This window comes from Toxorhynchites rutilus, chromosome 3 (assembly GCF_029784135.1).
Source record: "Toxorhynchites rutilus septentrionalis strain SRP chromosome 3, ASM2978413v1, whole genome shotgun sequence".
Classification (NCBI taxonomy): Eukaryota; Metazoa; Arthropoda; class Insecta; order Diptera; family Culicidae; genus Toxorhynchites; species Toxorhynchites rutilus.
The window spans coordinates 250,479,797-250,504,287 of record NC_073746.1 but is presented as its reverse complement, the minus strand read 5'-3'; the positions used below and the strand labels follow the sequence as shown (position 1 = coordinate 250,504,287).

Sequence of the window (24,491 nt, the reverse complement as noted above, 5' to 3'; positions counted from 1 at the left end):
TTACTAGAAACTTAAAGGTTCCGTGGACATTGAAAGGCCGCTGGACTTAACCTAGACGATGCCAATCATTAGAAGTGTTACAGTTCTTCATGAAATGGAACTGCTAAAACGCTTCCAAATGTTACAGTGAGTTTGAAGCTGTCACTAACGATTTGCGTTTTTATGGTACCCAGTGGAAGAGGCTTATCAAAGTTGAAATTAATTAAAAATTATTCGCAGTCAACGATGGGATCGGCATGTTTAAATGGATTGTTTTTGTTGTCAATCGGAAGTAAATTGACAAACTCTGTTGACTTTGACGATGCGTCCAGACAATTGGCTGCTGGTAAGTCGAGACGTGTAATTATTTTACGATTTGTTGTTCGTGATTTTTTTCTGTTTAGTTTTCCGACGCACAAGTAATTCGTGCCATGTGTCAAAACTAAAGTTGCAAGTGTTGATTGACATTTCATTGTTAAACTTACAAAAAAATTGAATTTTGTTCAAATCATCAAAGTCAATGCTCTGTTAAAAATGCTTCAGCGATGAATCACATTTTTGGTTGAATGGATACGTTGATAAACAATATTGTCGTATTTGGTCACATGAGCACACACAAATGATACGAGAGCTGCCAATGCATCCCGAAAAATGTATTGTTTGGTGCGGGTTGTGGTCCGGAGGAATCATTGGCCTGTAATTCTTTAACACTCCTATACTCGCGCAAAAATCGAAACTCGTGTACTCACAGACTGTGCGCGTCTCTGTAATATTGGTTTTGTGTATTTTTAGACGTTATTGGTATTTATTTAAAAAAATATATATATAATTGGTTAAAAAACTCCAGAAAATATTGTTTCTTTAACTTCATTCAGTTTTAATAGTCATTTAATTCAGTCACCTCATTCATTCTAGGTCTGTCAGACCTATGCGCGAGTATAGGAAGATTAAAGTTGAAGATGAGAACAATGTTGCTGACAATGGTGATCGCTATTGCGCGGTTATTTTCAATTTCTGTTAATTCAAAAACAAAAGCCTCAAAAACACCCGTTTCATAATTTATAATCACCCTCAAATTTAGGTTTCTTGGATCTGTAAATTTGATTTTTCATTAGAGAACGAAAAGAAAGGCTTCATAACAAGATTTAATTGGAGGGGTGACACCCAAGACACCCACCGGTCATCCGGTCACGCTACGCCACTGAACCTTGCTTTAGTTTTTGTGTTCTTTTTATTAGAAATAACAGTTTGAACAATAAACAAACATTTAACAATAAATATCACAATCGCACAAATATCTTTGTCATCACCACTATTACCACTACTGACATGAGCTGCTGGTAGGCACTTTTCCGAGCGGATAACGTCCATCCGCTGGAATACTGCGTTTTACCTAAATCGGGTTTGAAGTCATAGCATGTAGGGAAATCGCGTGGTGCTGAAATCATTTCCGATTTGTCCCCCACTTTCAACACCAGAGCCATTCCGATCTCGGCGTGAAATTCGATGTGGCAATGGAACAACCAATAGCCTGTAATAATAACAAACAATCCTTTAGTTGATTCGCTCAGTAGGAAAAACAAAATCAATTACCTGGATTGTTTGCTATGAACCGAATGATGGTGTAACCCCCGTCGGGAATAGTAACGGTGTCCTTGATTGGTGCACCCTTCAGCCGCCTTTTGATCTTTCCCTCCTCGTCCAGCCGCTTCACTTCCTCCGCGGTTATATTCGCCGCTAATCGTTCCATTCCAACGACTCGGAACGCGTGGCCGTGCAGATGAAACGGATGGTTGGCATCGAATGTAAATCCCTCGTCAATCAGTACCATCTCAACGGTTGAGTGCAGCGGTACTTGTAGCACATGGCTGCACTGGCAGAACTCCTCGCGGCAATTTACGCCCCGCTCCATTAACGAGCTGGCGTTGCAGAAGAGACTCTCGTCGAGCTGGTCCTTGCCCGGCATCATGGGAATCTTCGGCATACGCATCGATATGTGGTTCAACTGGGGCGTGTAGAGTCGGTTAGTGCTGTTGATCACTGTGAAAGAACAATGAATGCAATTTTAGTCATTTGAAAGTAATTTTATGATTCTCTGCGATTTACCATCTTTAAAACCATACAAATCCGGCACATGGAAGTGTGGGTTATCTTTGGCGTAAAAATCGTAATACACGTAAAATTTGAAATCAGTCTTCTCCTTGAGCAGCAACAAATCCTCCTGGTCCCGGGAGGTGGTCTCTGCAATCGATAGCGTATCACTATGACCCGTTCCCTTGTTGAGCGAATTAAGTTGCAATCCTTCCAGCGGAAAATCATAACTGGGCCACTCCTCGAACTCCACTTCGGGGGCTCCTTTGTACCGCAACACTGCCACCTGATAAGCAGCGGTGAATCGTTCGTCGCAGTCCATTAGGCCACGGAATCGCATAAGGTAGTTGCCGATAGGCTGATTCGCTCTCAAAATGAAATCGAATCGCTCTCCGGCGTAGCTAACGAATGAAGCTAAGTCATCCACCGGATTTATGTCGAAACTATCGGATGCGATAACGGACATGTTGTGACCCTCGATCGAGAGCTCCACGGGACAGTTCAAAAACTCGGCGTTGATGAGACGAAATCGATAGCGCTTCATCTGTTCGACATAGAACACTTTCAGCGGGATGTGTTCGGATTCTGGAACAACGACAGCATTGAAATTTACGGTTCGTGACTGACGTTTGGTTCGCGACAAAGGACGCGTTGAACTACTCGAGTCGGTGGTGTTATTAGCTTGAGGCTCGATGGATAGTAGCTTTAGGTTGGTATCGTTCGAATTTTGCAGCAATTCTGCATCATTCAAAGTTTTGGCTGTGGTAGAAATCGGATTCGATGTGGTAGTGGTAATACTGGTTTTTGGAAATCGCTTAAAGTATTTGCCACGACCATTAATTAAAATATTTGGCGGTTTGTTATCTCCCGTTGAATGATGATGTGCAGTGAACATTTGAACTCCACCGACATGTCCCCAGTCCTGGACGGTTATCACGTGATCCGACAAGTCGTAATCATACATTATGCGCTGAGGATCGTTATCTCTTCTGATAATCAGTGCACCAAACGCTCCATCCCCTCTCTGCATTCCCGTGTGGGAGTGCCAGAAGTGAGTCCCTGGGTTATCGGCCTTAAAAGTATATCTAAAAGTTGTTTCCGGACTAATCGGACACTGGGAAATATGTGGAACGCCGTCCATATATGGTGTTCGCTTCTGATGTAGACCATGCCAATGGATTGTCGTACTTTCACCCATCAGATGGTTCTCCACATCGACGATGATTATATCGTTTTCACAAACCTCAATAGAAGGCCCCGGCATCATTCGATTGATGACCATCACGTTTCTCTTAACTCCATCGCCGGGAATACAGTGCGGACGGCTACAGTCTGTAGCATTATACGGACACTCATAACATGCTTTGCTCATCGTCTCATACCATTCTATTTCAAACTTGTAATAACAGTGTAGTGGTTTTCTTCCTTTCAGGCACTGTCTTTTACACACATGGTTCGTATAATCCAACTCATCGTAAAATTCCATTCCTTGAATCGGTTCGGGAGGCGCAGGTGGTTCATCAATAGTGAAATTGCAAACCCTGCAACAATTTTCCAACACAACATTTTCCAATGGACAGTCCATCATTATTGGGCACTGCTTTGGTTCGGCAGTTATGGACAACAAACCATTCTCCTTAACACATTGATACTCGAGGCATCCGTCCGCACTACGCCACGACTCTCCTTCCGGGTACATCTGATCGTTGAAGCGACACATATCCTGAACACATTGCGGACAACAGTGCTGATCCGAGTATTGAAGTGCGAAGCCCTGTAGGAATATTATCAATATTATAAATATTATCAATATGTATCAGTATTTTGGATATAAATTTCCCCAAAATATAAAGTAATGTTTAATTCGATTGAACTCAAATTAATTCGAGTTGAACTTTATCAATATTTTATCGAAATAAAAGTTTTCTTTACTTAGGCTGACCAAACGTACCGTTTTTAACGGGACAGTACCGTATTTGGAGTATAAAGAGAAAAAAGTATGTCTTGTTGTACTACGCGATTTGTTTGAAAACCCGTGCCGCAAGCAATGGTTGCTTTCTACCACAGATTTTTTTTAATTTTTCTATCATTTTATTAGAACTCTTCAACGTGAAGGGGAGAAGTATTTTCGACTAGCGAGGTACAGGGTTTTCCATTTCGGGCTTCCGAAAGTATACAGCCCTGCGCTGACAACCGTTTGACATAGCTGTCAACCAAAGCGTCATATCGTTAGTTGAATGTCTGCCATTTTACAATATGGATCGTTATAGCATCGCACAACGTGTTAATTTTATTAAATTATACTATAAAAATAATGAAAAACCGGCAAATGTTTTTCGAGCATTACGGACGGATTTTGGTCGTCATGGACGACATACAGAGCACACAATCGCTAATGTAGTGCGCAAATTCGAACAAACTGGATCCGTAGCGGATATTGTGAAACCTGTGCATCATCGTAATGTGCGTTCGGCCGAAAATATTGCTGCTGTTGCTGCCAGTGTGGATGATGACCCGCATGTTTCGATTCCACGGCGTGCTCAGCAATTGGGCTTTTCAAACACATCATTGTGGCGAATTTTGCATTTGGACTTGCACCTACATACATATAAAGTCCAACTGGTACAAAAATTAGAGCGTGGTGACCATGGAATGCGTCGGGCATACGTCGATTGGGTGAACGAACAACAGCAGCAAAATGCTGAATTTTCGCATCAAATTTTCTTCAGCGATGAGGCACATTTCGAGCTCGGTGGCTATGTGAACACCCAAATTTTCCGTATATGAGGCTTAGAAAATCCACACGTGATTGTTGAGAGGCCATTGCATCCGCCAAAAGTCACTGTTTGGTGCGCATTATGGTCTGGTGGAGTAATCGGGCCGTATTTCTTTGAAAATGAGGACGGCGAGACGGTAACTGTGAATGGTGAGCGCTATGGCCGCATGTTAACCGATTTTTTTTTGCCACAAGTTGAAGATATGGATACGGATGACATGTGGTTTCAGCAGGACGGCGCCACGTGCCACACAACACGACCGAACATGGCCATATTGCGAACGAAATTTGAGGGACGCACAATTTCGCGTTTTGGTGATGCCCATTGGCCGTCCGGATCATGCGATTTGAACCCGCTAGACTTTTTTTTGTGGGGTTATGCGAAAGACCGTGTCTATGCCAACTCTCCGCAAACTCTTGAACATTTGAAAGACAACATTCGTGAAGTTATGACCGAGATACCGCCCCATATGTGCCGAAAAGTAATCGAAAATTACCTGTTCCGGATCAAGGTGTGCGAGGAAACCTTAGGTGGACATTTGAATGATGTTGTATTTCACACATAATGGCATAAACCAGACTTTAATTTGAAATAAAAGTTTCATCGAAATTCGAATTCTAAGTGTGTTTTATTTCAATTTACTTTCGGAATTTAAAGTTGGAAAACCCTGTACAAACTGTTCTTAAAACTCTAGTTAATTCAGGTGAAACATAGTATGCTAAATTTATTAAAACTGTGAAAAAAAAATCGATACTGCGTTGGAATACATTGAATAATGGAAGGCTAGTATAGGAAAAACATAACAGAGTATGGATTAATAAATGACCAGCTGTTCAAAACAGCATTAGTTAAAAAAATTCAGTTTAAATAGATGATCACATTTTGTTTTATAAATGGACAATGATTGAAGAAGTTATAATTTATGAGATAAAAATTTGCAACAAACAATTCGTGCCAGTTGCAAATCGGAAGGTACAGATGTTTACAGAGATGGAAAACGAATTTTTAGAGGGTAAGAATTCGTGAAGCTAACGGATTATAGAGCAATTTCACGCCAAATCAGCCGACCGTTGTCCCGATAGTCTCCATTTTTTTTCTAATGTTTGTACGTATGGTGGCAGGTACCAAAATCATTATTTTCATTATAATATGTTCAATTTTATTTACATTTAATTTTTCATAAGGCCATATCTATGATCATTGACCTTTTTTGCTAAAATAATAACTCGGAATCCAGACGTCTGCTTAAAATATGATGTACGGCAAAGTTGTTAGAAAATCAATGGATTATTTTGAAAAAAATACATGGAGACATATTTTGAGTAAGATTTTTTTAACATTGTATTTTGAGTGTTATATTTTTCTATATAGTTAATTGATTTCCCAAAAAATTCGAGTAATGATTCTCTCGAAAAAAAATTATATTCGATACGGCCTTATAAAAATCAGTCGTAATTGGAATTGGTCATTTAAAAATGGAAAATGCAACTTTGAACAGTTGCAACAAGATTTTAAAAAAAAATTGAAGGTTGGTGTCCAAGATTCGACCGCATTGTTAACGTAGAACTACAAAATAATTGCCGGCGAGGGCAAGCGTTGCGGAACAACCTTTAATCTTCATTTGTCGTCGAAGAACACAGCTTTCACCTCAGGAAAACACCGAAAACAATGCACTGCATTCTCTGTGTTTTTCATTTTTCATGTGGCGATAACTTGCTCCTCAGCTGAAGTTTGAAAATTTCTTCCAAGCTGTAAATTTTGCCAACCGTAGTTTGAGCCTCTTCTTCTGCATCCCTTTAGTTAAGCACGAAATACGTTTGAAGTGCAAAGCACCATCGACCCTCTCGACGAAATTCCCAATAAAACACTTGTACATTGACACCACTTTAGCCCGGAAACAATGCTCTGATTCATGGAAATTAAATGATCGATCGGAAAAAGTTACAATCAAAAATCAATTCGCTTTACATTTAGCCGGACATTACATTAGGATACACTGAAAATTTTCAAATCAAGTTTCAGGACCGATGGAGAGAGTTGTAAAAACTTGTGGAGGTTATTGATTGATGATCCATTCTTGTCCTCGCGAGAGCAATGCGCAAGAAATTAATTTCCTTATTTTAATGCAGCGACAGTCAATGACATATTCGATCACAGACGATTAAATATACGCTCCCCCGAGATCAATATTGCACATTTCTTAATCATTTCAATTTACGTTGAGTAACACATGAAACAACAAAATGTGCGTGTCATGCATAAACTTACACATAAAACCTCTCAACACCAGGAAAAAAAAGAAATCTTAGAATATATCCGATTCGACTGGTGTGCAAATCATTAACATTCATTCATAGCGAAAGTAGTTAGTAACTTAAACTTTACTTCATAAAATCGTGATCTGTTTTCTGATTTGGCACCCTTTACTGAAAGTCGTAGTTCTACATAAAAAAAGGGTACATGATCGCGTCATAATTGTTTGTTTTGGTATGGAATTGCCGTATATTTTGTGTCTACCGTATTTTTGTGCCATGAACAATATGTGGACAAAAGAAAAGTCTCTACTCAATGTTGAAAGCATGAAAGTTAGTTTGACAACAGAACTTCGATCTGGAATGTGACAAACTTAATGATATAACTTCCAAAAATCAGAATATCCTTCACAACGTCTCTTCTTCATCTAAATATTCCTTCGTTGGATTCCTAAGAATGTTTGATTATTCTGTTTTACACTCGGTTACATTTACTCAATAAAATGTTTCGAAATTTTTTTTTTTTGCATAGGTGTCCAGTTTTTATGCCTGAACTATTTGGTCAGGCTATCCTTACTTGATCAAATTTTTCCCAAAACCCTTCAATTAGCGAAGCCAGGTTAATTTGTTCGCTACCAGTAGTACATATATGTGATATAATGTACACAACAACATTAACTCGGCTCCTTAAAACTTTATAACTGAGCCTGTAAAAATAAACGAATTAAGGAAAAAACAACATTAACATCCAAAAAAATTGGGCCATAATGCCATAATACATTGTCTCTAGAAAAGTTGTTGGACAAGAACTTTTTAAAAGACAATGTAACATTTTTGTGCCACTACAAGATCATTTGTCTCATTCACCGGATCTTGCTGCTGTCTGTTTCGTAAAGTAAAATCTAAATAGTAAGTAAATCAGCTTAGCTCGGGAGCTGGCAAAACTGCTGCATTATCCTAAAAGTACTGTGGCGCGAATGATTAAAAAGAACAAGGAAACTCCCACGAGTGCAAGTGCAAACCAACCAACTGAGTGAAACCTTAATCGTCAATGATTTGGCGGAAAAAACTGAATGCTGATCGCGATATTGAAAACTGCAAATAATTAGTCAAGTTTGCCGTTGGCAGAAAACACATCATCTTCGGCAGAAAAAAATATTTTTATCGTGTGCTGAAGGTTGAAATGAATAAATGAAAGCAACTTTTTCAAAAGCTTTAAAATGTTTGTGTATATATGGGAACAGACATCTCTTTCTCTCATACTGAACGTCAGCTTGGGATTGTGCCCAAAAAAAATCCGAACGATGACAAGCGGGAATGGAACCAAGGCCAGCGCCGTTTTATACGACCGCGCTATCTACATAGCCACTGGCGCTGTTGCATAAATGCGTGATAATATTACACTACAATATAGAACGAAGTTGGGAAATGCTTTCTAAGAGTAAAAAGGATATATCCTTTTCGGTCTGGGCCGTGTATGCGGCAAAGTATGCGAAAAGCTTTAATATGTACAGGATGGGCCATTTAAAGTGGAAGCATCTGGCAACCCCATAACTTTTGACAGAGATGTCAGATTAACAAATGTCATACCGCGTTGGAAGCGTCATTTCAGTACAATTTTAACCATGGAACAATACACACCTAAACAACGCGCTGAAATTGTTCAGCTGTACATTCAAAATAACTTCTCAATTGTGTTAACTAAACGTGCGTGGAAAAATAAAAATAAAGTTAAAACATCGCCTGGAGACAACACTATACGTCGATTATATGCCAAATTTATAACGTCTGGTAGTGTTGATAATGCCAGTCATCTGTCCAGACAACGACCAAGACGTTTCGACGAGAATATTGATGCCGTTCGAGCCAGTGTTGCAGAGACTCCATCGACATCAGGTCGCCATCGTTCGGAAGAGTTAGGCATCTTTTTATTGCCATTTGTTCGTGAAAATGAATTGGACAATTACTGGTTCCAACAGGACGGCGCTACATGCCATACAGCGGCTGCCACGACCAAATTATTGCGCGAAATGTTCCCCGGAAGATTAATATCGAAAAACGGCGATTATGACTGGCCACCGAGATCACCTGATTTGACGCCTTCTGACTTTTTTTTTATGGGGATATTTAAAATCCAAGGTATACACTGGTAAACCAAGGACCCTGGCTGCGCTGAAAGACAATATCCGACAAGAAATTGCTGCCATATCGGCCGAAACATTGGGCAAAGTGATGGGAAATGCCGAAAAAAGGGCACATTTGGCGGTCAAGGCCAGAGGCGGTCATTTACGAGATATCATAATCAAAAAGTCGTTAGAACAAATCTCCTTGGACCAAAATAAATGAATTTCAAAAAAAAAATTTAAAATTCCACTTCTTTACTTTGCTATTGCAAAAACAAATCCTTCCACTTTAAATGGCCCACCCTGTACTTATTCGCAATGTGTCTCTTGTTTCGCTCACTCATATTGCTCTTATATTGCTGTGGAATATATATTATACGAATGCTGTACTAGTATGAGAGAGTAGCACATTTTTTGTTATTTTTAGGTTCATTTAATGTAATAATTCATGATGCCAAATATGTGATAATTAATCATTTTGGGTGTAGCTTTGGGGGATTTCTTTCCTAAGCTGAATTTAAAATTGGCAATTCCTTTCATTTTCAACAAAAACTTATGTTCGGTCTACTAATTCTTCTGATAACGCTTATGAACAAAAAAATCACTTAGACAAAGCGATTACTAAATTTGTAGCGGCGAACAGGATGTACACAAGTGCACCCGCTAGGCTAGACTGATAGTGATACAAGATTCCTACCATTACCACGCTCGTCACTCCGTCATATGGATAACACTTTCCTCGTTCAAATTGAATAGGATTTTAAGAAGCAAATTGATGAAATGTTTATACATTACTTTTTACTAATTTATATATCGGATGGTTTGTCTTACGAACATATTTTCTATTACATTGGCATGGTTTTGTAGTCAATTTTAATGACGTTCGTCTTCAAATTAAAATAAAATATCCACAGAATGGGCCCCGCAAAAATCAAGCTGATTTGCGCTGGGCAACAAAAGTCTTAAGAAACACATAATCACACTTAATCTGGAATCCATTCGGATTTGAAATTCGATCGGATATCACAACTCGATCGAAATCGATTTCCGTTCGCCAAAATCGAATCGAGATGTGTAAATGTGGCAATCTTGCCTTGTGTTTAGTGTTTATTTTGTTTAGTCGTTTTATCATGAATACATTGACACTTAAGCAACGTCTGCAATTTGTTTATGTAGGACTACGCTTTTCATTTCTGTACCGAGATGTGAATCCAAAGTTTTGAAAACGAGATTGTTACGTTGGAGGAACAAGATTTTGAACGTTAATAAATATTTGCCGGCTGAACGAAGAGGTATGGTAAACACTTCATTCGGAAGATAAAATCTTGCGTAACTTTTGAAAGGACCTATCTGCTTTGATCGATTTTCTTCATTGACTTTCTCATTCGATAACCACGGCCTTGTAGACAGATTTCGCGTCTGTTTTGTCACATAGTTTGATAAACATTGCACTCCTGATCCTCAAACACATCAGGAAATGTTTTTACCGCTGAACTATTAACGAAAGAGAATGTTGATTAAGGAAATCTATCAATGCAGCTAGGTCCTGGAACGCGGGAAACGTCAACGAGTGATGCGTTTTTATACATATACCCAAAAAAACCTGTTTCAATAGCTCGAAAAGCACTTTAAAAGCAAACTGTTGAAATCACAAAAATCTGTACATAAACAGGTACCAGCTCGAAAATCCAGGGGCGGATGACCTTCGGGTTAAGCCCCTTAAAAAATTAGAACTGAATAGGTAATCCATTAGAGGCGAATGAACTGCAAAGTTTAAAGCCTCGTAAACTTTTTTAAGGCTTGTTTGCCTTATAAAAGTTTACGATATATATATATATATATATATATATATATATATATATATATATATATATATATATATATATATATATATATATATATATATATATATATATATATATATATATATATATGTTTTCAGTGAAAAACTTATCAACTTGTTGCATTTTCAACGAATCGAAAATCGCGGTTTTTCTACATAAAAATGACTCCCAGCTTAATATAGTACATTTTTAGCAGCCCTGAAGAAATTTGAGTATTCCCAGATATCTTTAGAAGTCTTTGGTTAACCAAAATATTGAAATAATATTCCAAGTGGCATTTTTTTCTGGGTGGTTATATAGATGACACGGCCTTACAAAGGGTTAAAAACAAAAAAAAAATGAATGAATGGGAATCTACTCAGTTACGATTGCGCAGTGGTTGGAGCATGCTCTCGCTGTCAGCCAAAGCAATGTGCCCTCCCTGTCCAAACCTCTGGCGAAAAACAACGGATCGTTAATAATTCGATTCGGATTACGAGCAAATGGTGACATTGGCTATGGATTCAATCGCGGAGAATGCGGACTGTTTGATATGGAGTTGAGAATACTACATGGGCTGAAAAGTCCCGGGATTTTTCAACAGATGGCGCCACTAAAAAATGAACAAGATTCATTTCGAGAGGTTCTGTCACTAGCTTATGTGTGAAGTTGTCATCGAAATGTCATGACATTTCGTTTATTTGTTCACAAACTACAGTTGTTTAAGTGTCACTACCTGAGCAGTCGTATAGAAATGGAAATAGAGGAATATAGTATTTTGATCAAACATTGTTTTTTGATTGGAAAAACTCCTGAACTATCAATGCAGTGGTTGACGAAATGCACCTCGCACTGGAAGGTCAAAAGAGGCTACGAATCCGGAAATCGTAAAACAAGTGCATCGACTCGTTTTGAACGATCGTCGAGTGAAGTTACACGAGTTAGCTGAGGCCATAGGCATTCTAAAAGAACGAGTGGGATACATTTTGCACGGTATTTCGGACATGGAAAAGCTATTCGTGCGATGGGTGCTGCGTTTGCTGACCGTTGACCAAAAACTGCGGTGCGTTGATGATTTAACAGCCGGGTTCAACGTTGTTAAAGCGTAATCGAGTGGATTACTTTCGTCGTTTTGTGACAATGGATGAAACATGGATCCATCTCCACACTGTCTGTCTGACTGTCTAATAGGCAGTCTGCAACGTGGCACTGAGGCATATTTTGAAGGCTTAGACGTGTCGGACTACAGAAAGGGAATTGAAATGTTGGAAACTCGCTATACGAAATGTATTGCCCTCGAAGGAAACTATGTGGAGGAATAAATACAGCTTTGCCCAAAAAACTATTGTTTTCATTAAAAATCCAGGGACTCTTCACCCATGTAGTAGAATTTTATGTTCTTCCCTTCATAAATGATAATCCAATATTTATACTCATCCACACACAGGCTTACAACAATAACGTTCAGCAAACTTTCCAAATATCCATTCATTTATTAACCCCTTCACGTACAATTGCATTTGCATATTATAAAGGGTGTGTCACATCAAATTGCATCACGGAAAAAACGCTGTAGAAATTCGCCCAGTAGACCGATCCTTTTGAAAATTTTAGACAGTAAAATAAAAACTATTAAACAATGTAACGATGTTACACATTTACCATACGGTTAAAAAAAAAAGTATTAACTGTAGACTAACGCTATAACTTCGATACAACTTTTACGAGGTACTAGATCGCGGTCTCTATCCTGTTGTACCGAAAGACGCCAGAAGGGTTTTGTCAGCGATTTAAATCCACATGCGGTTGTCTGTGTGATCGCTGACGAAAGGGATTCTCGGGTCGATCGCCATGGGTCAATATTGGGTTTGAAAAGGATTGAAAGGTCTCTTTCAGTTCAACCGGCTTAGAGAACGGATCTACGTTTGAGTTAGTAGGAAACAATAGGAGTTCATACACAAAGAAAGTGGTTATAAGGTGATAGAAGTTCTGCAAGTATAAAGTGATTAATGATTGAAATTTGAATTTGAATTTAGATCTAGATGAAGTAAAAGAATCACAGTGAAAGTCGAGAAAATTATAGAGAAAGATTTTATTTTGAGTGGTGTATTAGTTAAGGTAACTATACAAAAAGTATGAATTTACAATTAGGCCTAATTGAGTTTTCGCTTGAAGATGAAATTCCTTCAAGCGAAGATGCCAATCTGGGAGTGTTGAAATCCCCATACTTTGGCCGGTTCGACCTTTGGCATCCGGGAAGGCCGTGTGTCGCGCACGATAAGCCCGGAGAAAGTCACACAACAATCCGGAGAAAGCGCATACACCATTACGTGCGTTACCATCTAGCGAAGACACCACTCAGCGTAGCAGCAAGTGCACTTGTTCTCGACCACCGAGGGAGCCACAGAAAAAAAATACTTGCAAGTACTAGAGTTAAGGCAAATTTGTGATTAGGGATAATTTGAATTTAATAGAAAACAACTGTATAGATACTGTATTTCACATTATAATTTATGTTGATTGAATTTTGGCTGTTTGGAGGCTTTTCAATTGTTCGGTTTTCGGGTTCGAGGTAGCATAGGCTCTGGGAAGGCAAACCTTCAAAGGAAACCTTTCCATCCTGGATGTTTTGAATACCAATTTGATTGAATTCTATTCCTTGGTGAGCGCCAAGACAATTCAAGTGTGGGTTGAAGATCGTTGGTAGGAACTCGCCCTGAGGTCTCACGGTCGGGCACGGGAAACTGAAGAGACAAATCTCGCTCCTTCACGGCAAGTGTAATAACTTGCCTGGCGCTTAAGTGAAGGTTGTATCGCCTCCTTGTCCTCGATATCCTTCCTCCCGTTACAACAACTTTTGGCATTTTCTTTTTATTCATACTTCGAGCCCAAGCCCGTATGCTCGCACCTTCCTCTTTACCCCGTCCATAAGGTTCTGTACAACGTCAGGTTGTAGTTTTTTTTGAACAGAAATCCATTTTCTCTTGAAGTCCGCCTCCGATTTGACAACTTTTGGGTTCTTCCGGAGGGCCTGCTTCATAATCGCCCAATATTTCTCTATTGGGCGAAGCTCCGGCGCGTTGGGCGGGTTCATTTCCTTTGGCACGAAGGTGACCCCGTTGGCTTCGTACCACTCCAACACGTCCTTTGAATAGTGGCACGAAGCGAGATCCGGCCAGAAGATGGTCGGGCCCTCGTGCTGCTTCAATAGTGGTAGTAAGTGCTTCTGTAGGCACTCCTTAAGGTAAACCTGCCCGTTTACCGTGCCGGTCATCACGAAGGGGGCGCTCCGCTTTCCGCAAGAGCAGATCGCTTGCCACACCATGTACTTTTTGGCAAACTTGGATAGTTTCTGCTTGCGAATCTCCTCCGGAACGCTGAATTTGTCCTCTGTGGAGAAGAACAACAGGCCCGGCAGCTGACGAAAGTCCGCTTTGACGTAGGTTTCGTCGTCCATTACCAGGCAATGCGGCTTCGTCAGCATTTCGGTGTACAGCTTCCGGGCTCGCGTCTTCCCCACCATGTTTTGCCTTTCGTCGCAGTTAGGAGCCTTCTGAACCTTGTATGTACGCAGGCCCTCCCGCTGCTTGGTCCGCTGGACGAATGAACTTGACAAATTCAGCTTATTGGCGACATCCCGGACCGAACTTCTCGGATCACGTCTAAACTGCTTAACTACGCGCTTGTGATCTTTTTCACTGACGGAGCATCCATTTTTGCCGTTCTTCACCTTCCGGTCGATGGTTAGGTTCTCGAAGTATCGTTTTAGTACTCTGCTGACCGTGGATTGGACGATTCCCAGCATCTTACCGATTTCCCGATGTGACAACTCCGGATTCTCGAAATGAGTGCGCAGGATTAATTCACGACGCTCTTTTTCGTTCGACGACATTTTTCCAAATTTAGGAAAAATTGACAGTGAAGCATGGCCAACGTGATCTATACACTCTTATATGATTATAAGCGAAAGCTGAAGATATAATTCCTAAAAATTAAATTTCTACAGCGTTTTTTCCGTGATGCAATTTGATGTGACACACCCTTTAGGGCGCTTAAACGCTTAGCAGAGTAGTGAAATCACGCGATACCTGGCCGAATTAAATCACACGTTAAGGAGTTAATTTAGAATCGATCCAGATGCAAACTTCAAACAAATGAATACTAAGCCAATGGTAATCCTACGTCTATCTTGCGGTAGTATCACAGATATAACCCACCTCTAGTTTTTTTAACGAAATTTTTGGTTCAGTTCGAGTAACTCGTCAATCAGAACAATGAATTCGAGCAACAATGGATCTTTTGTACATCCCTTTTACTCTATAGGATAACACGCCTCGTCAGATACTTCGTACTGTGTGTAACGATTTTTGTTGTGTTTCATCGGAACCACTTCTTGTACCACCATTTAGTGTCCTTAACACGTTAATCCCTGATTTTTCTTGCTGCCCTTTCCATTCAGCGCGTCAAAAGCGATTGCTCGATATCAGCGTCGGTCCCAATTCCCTAAGATACTTTTTGTATAAATAAGAAATAGTCATCAATTTGTCCCACCCAAGGGAAATATTTTTCCCTTCTACAAAAATCGTTATCAATTGTTCAATTATTATTGAATCGACATTTTTTTCACTGAATGTCAAAATAAAACGTATGTCCAAGGCAGCAAATGTGTTTATGAACGAATAAAAAAAGAGCTGTCAAACATTGTTATGTGCAATGACCACTTGTGCTTTACAAGTAAACGAAATTGTTTCGTAGAATACCACAACTAACTATTTATTTTACTTTTCTAATAATTTTTATTATGTTTTTTTTGCATTAGCAAGAAAATACCGACATAATAAACCTAACTCTTCGTTTATTTACTTTTATGGTCCATAGGGAAAAATATTTCCCATGAATAGCTAAATGGGAAATAGCTAAAATATTGTGTTGTATTGGCATATTTAGTCTTGGATATCTTTTTTTTTTATGCCCTCCACTCACCCCCATCTCGAAGAAACTCTTATTCGAGAATCCTAGAGTTGGGCACCAATTTTTTTGCTGGAAAAAAAATTAAAACAATTTACAATTCCATAGGACAACACAAGATATTTAGGTGAGCGTGAGGTGAGGTGAGCGGACAATAACATGTAGAGAAAAGATGTATGGATCCCAGTGAAAAATAGTATTTCTTTTAAGGGATCCAATTTAATATAAGAATATAAGATAGTAAAAAAGATAAATAGAAACAGCAAAAATTTGAATATCAAATATTTAGGGTACAAAATTATGAGAACAATTGTACAAAAAGAAGGAAAACTAAACATCTTATGGTCCTTGAAGGGTTAACACAGTTAGACTAATTTTCGATGGGACGGTACGAAATAACTGATATCCGGCCTACATTGTTAAAAATAGTTGTCACGTAGGGAAACCCGAGGAATCCATCAAACAGCATCAAAATTTCCTTGGTTTTTTTGGGTCGCCAGTTTTCGCCAACAACAGTTTTCTGTCTGAGTTATTCCAAAAGTTCGCATTGCCACTGATGATGGCCAAATTAAAATGTTGTTCAAGAATTATTTATGAGTACCACATGTGAAGTCAATTCACTACAGACATCTAGAACCACTGCTCATGATCATCTGATGATGCTTGGTTACGTAAATCGCTACAATGAATTTGTTTCACCCAATTTGACCGAAAAACATTAAATGGATTTATGTCGTTTCACACATATCGTGATGAGTGACGAAATATGGGTCAATTCAACAAAAAAACGGCGCGAACTTGTCGACTTTTAGCGTACTACTTGTTTGCCTGATACCGCTCTATTGCTCGCTCTAATAATGAAGCGTTTTTAGAACCACTTTGAACAAAGCTCACATTGGAACATTTGAAAATAACTATCACAAAAACTTCAAACGCGCTGACAAAAAGCAGAATGCTTCTGAGGCCTCGAATAGTTATTGGCAAGAACATTTGGTTGAAGAACTCAGATCGACCGTTGGTCGGATACAGAGCTAAAAATCTGGCCACACTCATAATCACGAAAGTGAGCGCTGCCCAACAGACACCCACTGGCCGAACAATTGGTCTTGAACATCGATAGTTTGAGGAGAACTTTCCCAACTCAAAGAAATCGAGTGGTTCTAACGTTATGACACACGGTGTATGGGTTTCTACCAGAATGTGAGACGAGTCGTCATGAGCCATTTGCACAGTCATATCTCTGGGTGGAAAACATATGGTTTTAGCACCTCGATAACGCAGTTGCTCATCGCCTTGATTATAAGTAACTTTTTAACGAAGATTCGATGCTTCGCAGGCATCATACACATTAGATAGATGTCAGCGTGCGACTTTTTTCTCTTCCATAAAAAGGAATTTCCGCTTCGTGCAAATCGTTCATTAAAACAATTGCCGATGGGCCGAAGATACTACTGCGAAAGGAACAAAAATATTTTTATCCGCAATTTCCTGGTACGTTTGAGTCAGGAGTGTCATATAGTTAGCTTTTCAATGAATGCCAAATGCTATCAAGAACACACTCTGTCTTGAAGAGGAACACTGCCCGTTACTATAACCAACGCTTGTGTGAATAACAATTAGACCGCTGACAACTCGGTCACAGGAACACAATTGTTACATTGATCTCGGATGAAAATTTCAACACCTGTTTTTGTCAAAACATGTTCCATAAATCACTTAATGCGAAAATGTTAAAAACAAACAACATCAAATGGGTGAAAAAACACTGACTTACATAAATTAGGTACAATTATCATATGTAAAACAAACCCTTCCGATCCACCCTTTTGTGATTAGTACGATCAATGGGTAAACTTACCGCGGTACAACTGGCATTGCATGTTATTCCAATCGAGTTCACGAACGGTTCCAGTGTGCTACTTCTCAGGCATTCAAAATTCATACACGTCGTGCTGTTGACCATGCTGAACCATTTTTCACCAATATGTTTCCTCGTGATGGTGCCATTGATATCCACTTCGCATTGTTCTTGTCGTGAGAAATCGTCTGGAAAAGCCGGTACAAACGATTCTTAATGCTGCCACAACACGTATGCAATCATGCTTACCGCATTCGTATAAAGTGCAGCATCTGCCTTGGACGATTCTGGGCCGCACTGTCCTCTCCGCATCACAAAATTGTCTAAGCGGGGGACACTTGCTGTAGTCACATCTCACTCGGGTCACCTCGCAACAGTTGACAAGTTCCTTCACGGCGCGTTCTCCCACCTGCAACAAGTTTTCCGCCACAACAACCGGTGGTGGACACTTGGATGGATCGCAACCTGTTGGGAAAAGATAAGATAAACGCTACGTTACTAGATGAGCCACTTTCCACGCGGTACCAGCAGTAATCAACTTTCATTCATAAGCCGCTCGTTCAAGTTCAAGTGTACAACTGGTCGGCGGCAAAATGCAACGAATGACCTTGCGACATGCCAGTTTGTTTAGCGACTTTGCGAGCGATCATTTTCAATTCATTTTAGCGCGATGCGTGATCATTTGAATAAACGTCCAAATTGATTCGCTCCGTCATTTGTTTGAAAATACGGATATCAATGCGTACCCATCACGGTGTATGGCTAACCACCTTTCAATGGAACAATTTCGCATGCTGTCAGTTCCGCGCGATCAATCGAAGCGATGTAAACAAGCTGTGGGACTCGAAACATGCCAAGTTTATTGGACTTTGATTGGAATGCGGAGCGCGCGCACGCTTGCGCCTCATATGACATAACGTTGCTCGGAGCGTAAAACGATTGACAAAACGTGCTCACAGATATGGTCAAGCGCGAAACTGACCATTCGCAACCTCCCCTGATAAGGATAACACGGAACATGCGCGCACGCGTACCGAGTTGAGTTGAATGATAATGCATTTCTATTTCCAGTTTGGTCACAACCTGAGATGTACATATGAAACAGGAATAAAACTCATCGAAGCATGATTTCTTATGAGTTAGAAAAATTTAAATCGATGCTGTAATGTAAGCGAAGGTTTCGGTCGGATTACGGGAAGGATAGATTTGTTTAGCAAAAGATTAGCCGGAAAAATAAAGAGCGAAACATCGGTTCATTCCTCGCTGGGAAATGAAACTTAAGATGATCAGAAACCAGTTACAGGTATTTGAACTGTGGCAACAATGCCGCAGCCCAGATATTTTAAGCTGCCTATTTGTTGACCAACGAGTCACAAAGGGCATAGCATTCGAAGTAACATTAATCGCTTTTTAGCCGATGATCTGATAGATATATAGCAATGTTCAGATACCGTTAACCATAAGCATGGAAATTGCATTATAAGCTCAACAACAAATAGAGATTTTGGTTCTCAGGACGTTTATCGAACACGACTACCGTGTAGGCTTCGTTCTGATTGCTCGGAAGCATTCATTCACTGATTGACGCCGGTTTCACACGCGATAATAATCATGATACATGCTGTGGCAAAGTATCAATAATACCGTTCATTTTATCGCACACACATACACTGTACCGTGATATTATGCAAGGTGATCTCAACTCATCCCTCCCTGGGAGCCAGCTGCTTGTATGTGCATCCGTTATTATAATCAATGACTTCGAGTCGCTTTGCTGTTTATCTGGTTAATTACCTGAGTACAAGCACATCCAAGTTTGGTTTGTTTCGGATGCTGATCTCACGAATCGTTTAGTGGTCGATTTAAAATAGTTTCTGTCAGTTATACGGTGATATTTCATTCATATCTCAGAATAATGAGTTCATTTACGTTTATGAATAATGTGTTCTTGGCTGAGCGGTAACGACATCACGGCGTCGCATGACTTGGGTCAATTTTATGCTCGAATTCCAGTTGAATCGGATGATTCCTCGAGGATGCAAAATATGTTACGACTCATGGGGTAAATTATATTTTTTTCCCTGTTGGGTGTGACCACTGCGTCCATTATTTTGAACTATTGTGGTATACCCCTTTTTTATACTACACTACAAGCTAATTGATGAAGGAGTAGACTGAAAGCTATAACGAGATAGGTGCCAATCAGGAATAATCTGTTTGATAAAATTTATAATCCTGATCGGCGACGCAGACCAAATTTTCTTGGGCTCCAGAATAGCTTTATCAATTTTATCAGAATAGCGTCTAGTTAGAGCTCCGCAGTTACAGAGCAAATGTTCCGAGGTTTCGCTTTCGGCATTACAAAAGCGACAAATATCATCTTCGGCTAAACCTATGTTTTTAAGATGGTATTTACTCGGGCAGTGTCCTGTTACAAGCAGGGTTGCTAACTATAATTTTAAAACACCAGGAAGAATGAAAATAAAAATCAGGATAAATCAGGATAGCTCATATTGGGTTGTCCGAAAAGTTAATGTCGATTTTTGGGAAAACAAAAACATAACTTTTAATCAAAGCATTATAATTTAATTCTATAGCAATAGTTCTGTTCCACAATCTTTCGCCATCTTTCACACAGCCTAAATATTCTATTCTCCCAGAACATATTTGCTTCCTCGTCGAAAATTGCTGCGAGCCATACATGTAAGAAACAGGTTGCTTGGTACTGGCTCATAATACAGAATCCAAAATCCAAATCCCACCAGAAACAGTCAATAAAAAGGTTTTATATGTAATTTGTTCAAAGATTTTCTCTTGAGTAATTTTACGCTTTGAAACGTCTTCTTCTTCTTGGATGGCACTAAAGTTCCCACTTTGGCCTTCTCAACGTAAGTATTATTTACTTACGTCATTTTTATTAGTAGTACCTTAGTTGAAATTCCTATGTCGAAAAACACGCCTTGAATGTATTCTGGAGTGGCAAGCTCTAGAATACGCGTGACCACAGTGCAAGTCGGAAGAAATTTCTTTGGCGAAATAAATCCCCCGGCCAGAACAGGAATCGAACCTGGACCCCCGGCATGACAATGTGGGAAATCACTCGGCCGCCACGGGAGCACACGCTTTGAAACGTATTCGTACATTATTGACTCTGGGGACACATCTACATACACATTATTCTGAATAAAGCAACGTTGTTTCTCAAACTTAATCTCGTTGTAATTTCATAAAATTTTCTAGCACTGTTTTGGAAAACCACGAAACAATTGAGGGTAGAGATAAAAAAGTTAAGTGCATCTTCGCGTCTAGAGAATTCAATTTAAAGTAAGATATACACAAGTGCGAACAAGTGAGAACTATCATGACAGAAAGCTTTGGCATGGAAACCAGTATATTTATTACGAATAATGTAAAGAGTACAAAAATCAGGAAAAATCAGGATCGTTTCAGAAAAATCTGGATAAATTGAGTGTTCGTCAGGATATCAGGGAGCGACTTAAAAATCCTGGGAAATCCTGAAAAATCAGGAAGGTTAGCATCTCTGGTTACAAGGCAATGTGCTGAAGTCTTTCTTACTAAGGCTTAGCAGCTGTTGAGTAATTTTAATACTCATTACTTATATATAGTTCTAGTCAAATAAACCAAAGCATGTGTGGGTATATTTTGTACACGAAATACCGTTTTTTCTCAAATTCCGAACACTTAAGCTTTGTTGGCCATGAAACAGTGTCTCATTACTCAAAACGGTACCCTTTTCGCGAAACTATGTGATTTTTGGATACAATAGAGCCTTTTCTTTCATTTTTCCACCATAAAATTGATTTACAAATACATACGAGGGCGATCCGATATGTACTTTACCTCATCAACCGATGGGGTCAGTATCGCAAGAGAGATTACTTATCGTGTAGTACATTCACGTAAACGGCTACTGTCAAAATTTCAGCCGGATCGGACTCGTAGTTTTGTTTTGACCGTGTGTGGAAGCGGGCGTATCCGCGGATTTTTGAAAAATGGAAAAAATGGAAATTCCGCTGTCGCCACGGCCACGGTATTCTCCAGATGGAGCCGATCTGGCGTAGTGGTAACATCCATACCTCTCACGCTGAAGATCACGAGTTCAATTCTCACTCCCAACATTCTTCCAAAATTGGAAGTAAAAAGTGACGAACCAGCCAAAAGTGTTGAAAGTCACTATAATACAGATATAAAAAAAAAAAAAAAAATTCTCCAGATTTGGCTCCGTGCGACTTTTTTTTTTGTTTCCAAACTTGAAAAAGTCACTCGCCGGGCAGAATTTTGAGTCGAATGAGGATATTATCGCCGTCACGGAGGCCTACTTTGCAGACCTCGAGAAAACGTGTTTTTCAGATGGATTAAAGAAGTTGGAGCATCGCTGGGTCAAGTGTATCGGGCTAAAAGGAGACTATGTTGAGAAATAAATCGCCACATTTCCAAAATTTTTGTTTTTTTTTTGGTAGGCTAAGTACTTATCGGACTGCCTTCGTATTCATGACGAAAAAGTAAAAATATGTTTGATTACTTGTGTCTCAAATTCCGAACAGCAAAAATGCATTATTAAAAAAAATATCATAACTTTTGAATTACTAGACCGATTCAGATGTTCGACATTATTGATGAAACGGATAGTAGTTTGGCCGGATACCGGATATCGGATATCCGGCAAGCTTCGAGGCCGGGTAGCAGTATCAATACCTGTAAATGATGTTAAAATGAAGCCTATACCACACAGAAAGTCTTGGTTTTCATTATTCAGTTATTTATAAAATTAATGTTTGGTAAATTTACATTTAAAAATGAAGTGTTCTTTATTTCATCTTTATTTTATCTGACTATATGTTGTCATATTAAAAAATTGACGGGAAAAATTCAAAATGGCGTAAAAACCACACATCTTTACATCATACATTGAAATTAACACATAAAACCCAGTATTCATCCTTGATTCGGAGGATTCGGTGGTCCACGTTGAATCCGACAACGGAAAGCTTCAGCAGATTGGTTGAAGTCGAAGAATTCATTAAACACATTGAAACGTGCTGACATGAAGCGAATTGGGTCTTGTAAGCCGTAGTTCGCCAAATGTGGTCCAAGATGAAGAAAGCTTCTTGAGCGAAGGATTCCCTCAGGTACATAGATGTTTATTTCCGCAAGAATACCAGGACTATCAATTTCTCCCAAAAGCACTTTGGCTGCAAACAATGCTTGGCTTATCTTCCATCTATTCTGGAGTGTCTCAAGGCTCAGTAATTGGCAGTGAGCCTCGTAGGGTGGGAGATTAATTGGACCATTCCGTGGGAGATGACGTAAGGCATAACAGACGAATTTTCTTTGAATTGATTCGATTCTTTCAACTCACAATGTTTGATAGGGGCACCAAACCACCACGACGAATTCCAGAACCGATCGAACAGGCGTGCAGAATAATGCTTTCAGGCAAGTGGGATCGCAAAATTCATCGGAAATTTTGAAGATGAATCCGAGAAGCTGAGAGGCCTTAGATATTATGTTCGAGTAATGCGGCTTGAATTTTAGAGCTGAGCCAAGCGTTATTCCGAGATCACGTATTTTTTTCTACAAGTAGCAAAGGACGAAGATCGATCAGGTATGTAAATGTTATTGGCTTGAGTTTTCCGTGGAATGTAATGACGTTGCAGTTTTGATAGAAATTTTTTTAAGCACGACTCATCGAAAGTGTTTAGCAAGTGCTGAATTCGCAAGCAGTCAGCCATTTCCCGAGCTGTCATAAAAAATTTGTCGTCAGTCGCATAGAACAATCGACTACCAATTGGGAGGATCAACCCAATCACGTTCAAAAATATAGAAAACAGTAACGGTCCGAGGTTGCTGCCTTGAGGTACTCCTGAGCTGTTGGTAAACTTTTCCGAGAGATCCGTTCCAATTCTCACACATAGTTTTCGGTTCGTAAGGTACGACCTGAACCAACGAGTGAGCCTTGGAGATGCTCCAAGCTTTTCAAGTTTGGCAAGCAGTATGTTATGATCAATGCTATCAAATGCAGCCTTGAGGTCGGTGTACACAATATCCACCTACGTTCCAGCTTCCATATTCCTCAGCCAAAGCGAAACGAAAGGAACAATATTCGTTGAGACAGATCTCTTAGGGTAGAAACCGTGTTGATCAGCAGAAATATAATTTTTGCAGCAATAAAGTAATACGTCGTTGTTTATGATTTCGAATATCTTTGAACAGGCGTTAAGCGACGTGATCCCTCGATAATTTTCAAAGTCCTGCTTGTCTCCTTTCTTGTTAAACGGGAACATAGATGAATGTTTCCAACGTGTTGGAAACACACCCTGCTGTATCGAGATATTGAACAGATCCGAAAGTGTTATTATAAGTTCAGAAGAGCAATTCTTCAGTACGCAGGAGGGAATTCCGTCGGGACCAGCAGCGTTGGAAAATCTCAGTTTTTTATGGCAGATTCGACATAGGCTGATGAAATCGTAGCGATATCAAAATCAAAAATGTCTCTGGGAGTATCCCTTATCGCATCTCCAATCTGGATCGACGAAGCGGAGCGATCGTTGAAAACACTTCTGAAGTGCTCAGCCAGGATTTTGCATTTTTCAAATGAG

General features: G+C 39.7%; 1 protein-coding gene across 1 annotated transcript in view; it reads right to left on the bottom strand.

Annotated features, from left to right (window-relative positions):
- Window positions 1–1,234: 1,234 nt before the first annotated feature.
- Window positions 1,235–24,491, bottom strand: part of LOC129775791 (uncharacterized) — a 51,288-nt gene continuing 28,031 nt past the window's right edge. Inside the window, exons 3-7 of the mRNA XM_055780890.1 lie at window positions 18,121–18,336; window positions 17,872–18,059; window positions 2,086–3,844; window positions 1,573–2,019; window positions 1,235–1,510 (exon numbers count right to left, since the gene is read on the bottom strand). Coding sequence (XP_055636865.1) covers window positions 1,260–1,510; window positions 1,573–2,019; window positions 2,086–3,844; window positions 17,872–18,059; window positions 18,121–18,336 — 2,861 coding nt within the window. The 3' untranslated portion in view covers window positions 1,235–1,259. The remainder of the gene's footprint in view (window positions 1,511–1,572; window positions 2,020–2,085; window positions 3,845–17,871; window positions 18,060–18,120; window positions 18,337–24,491) is intronic.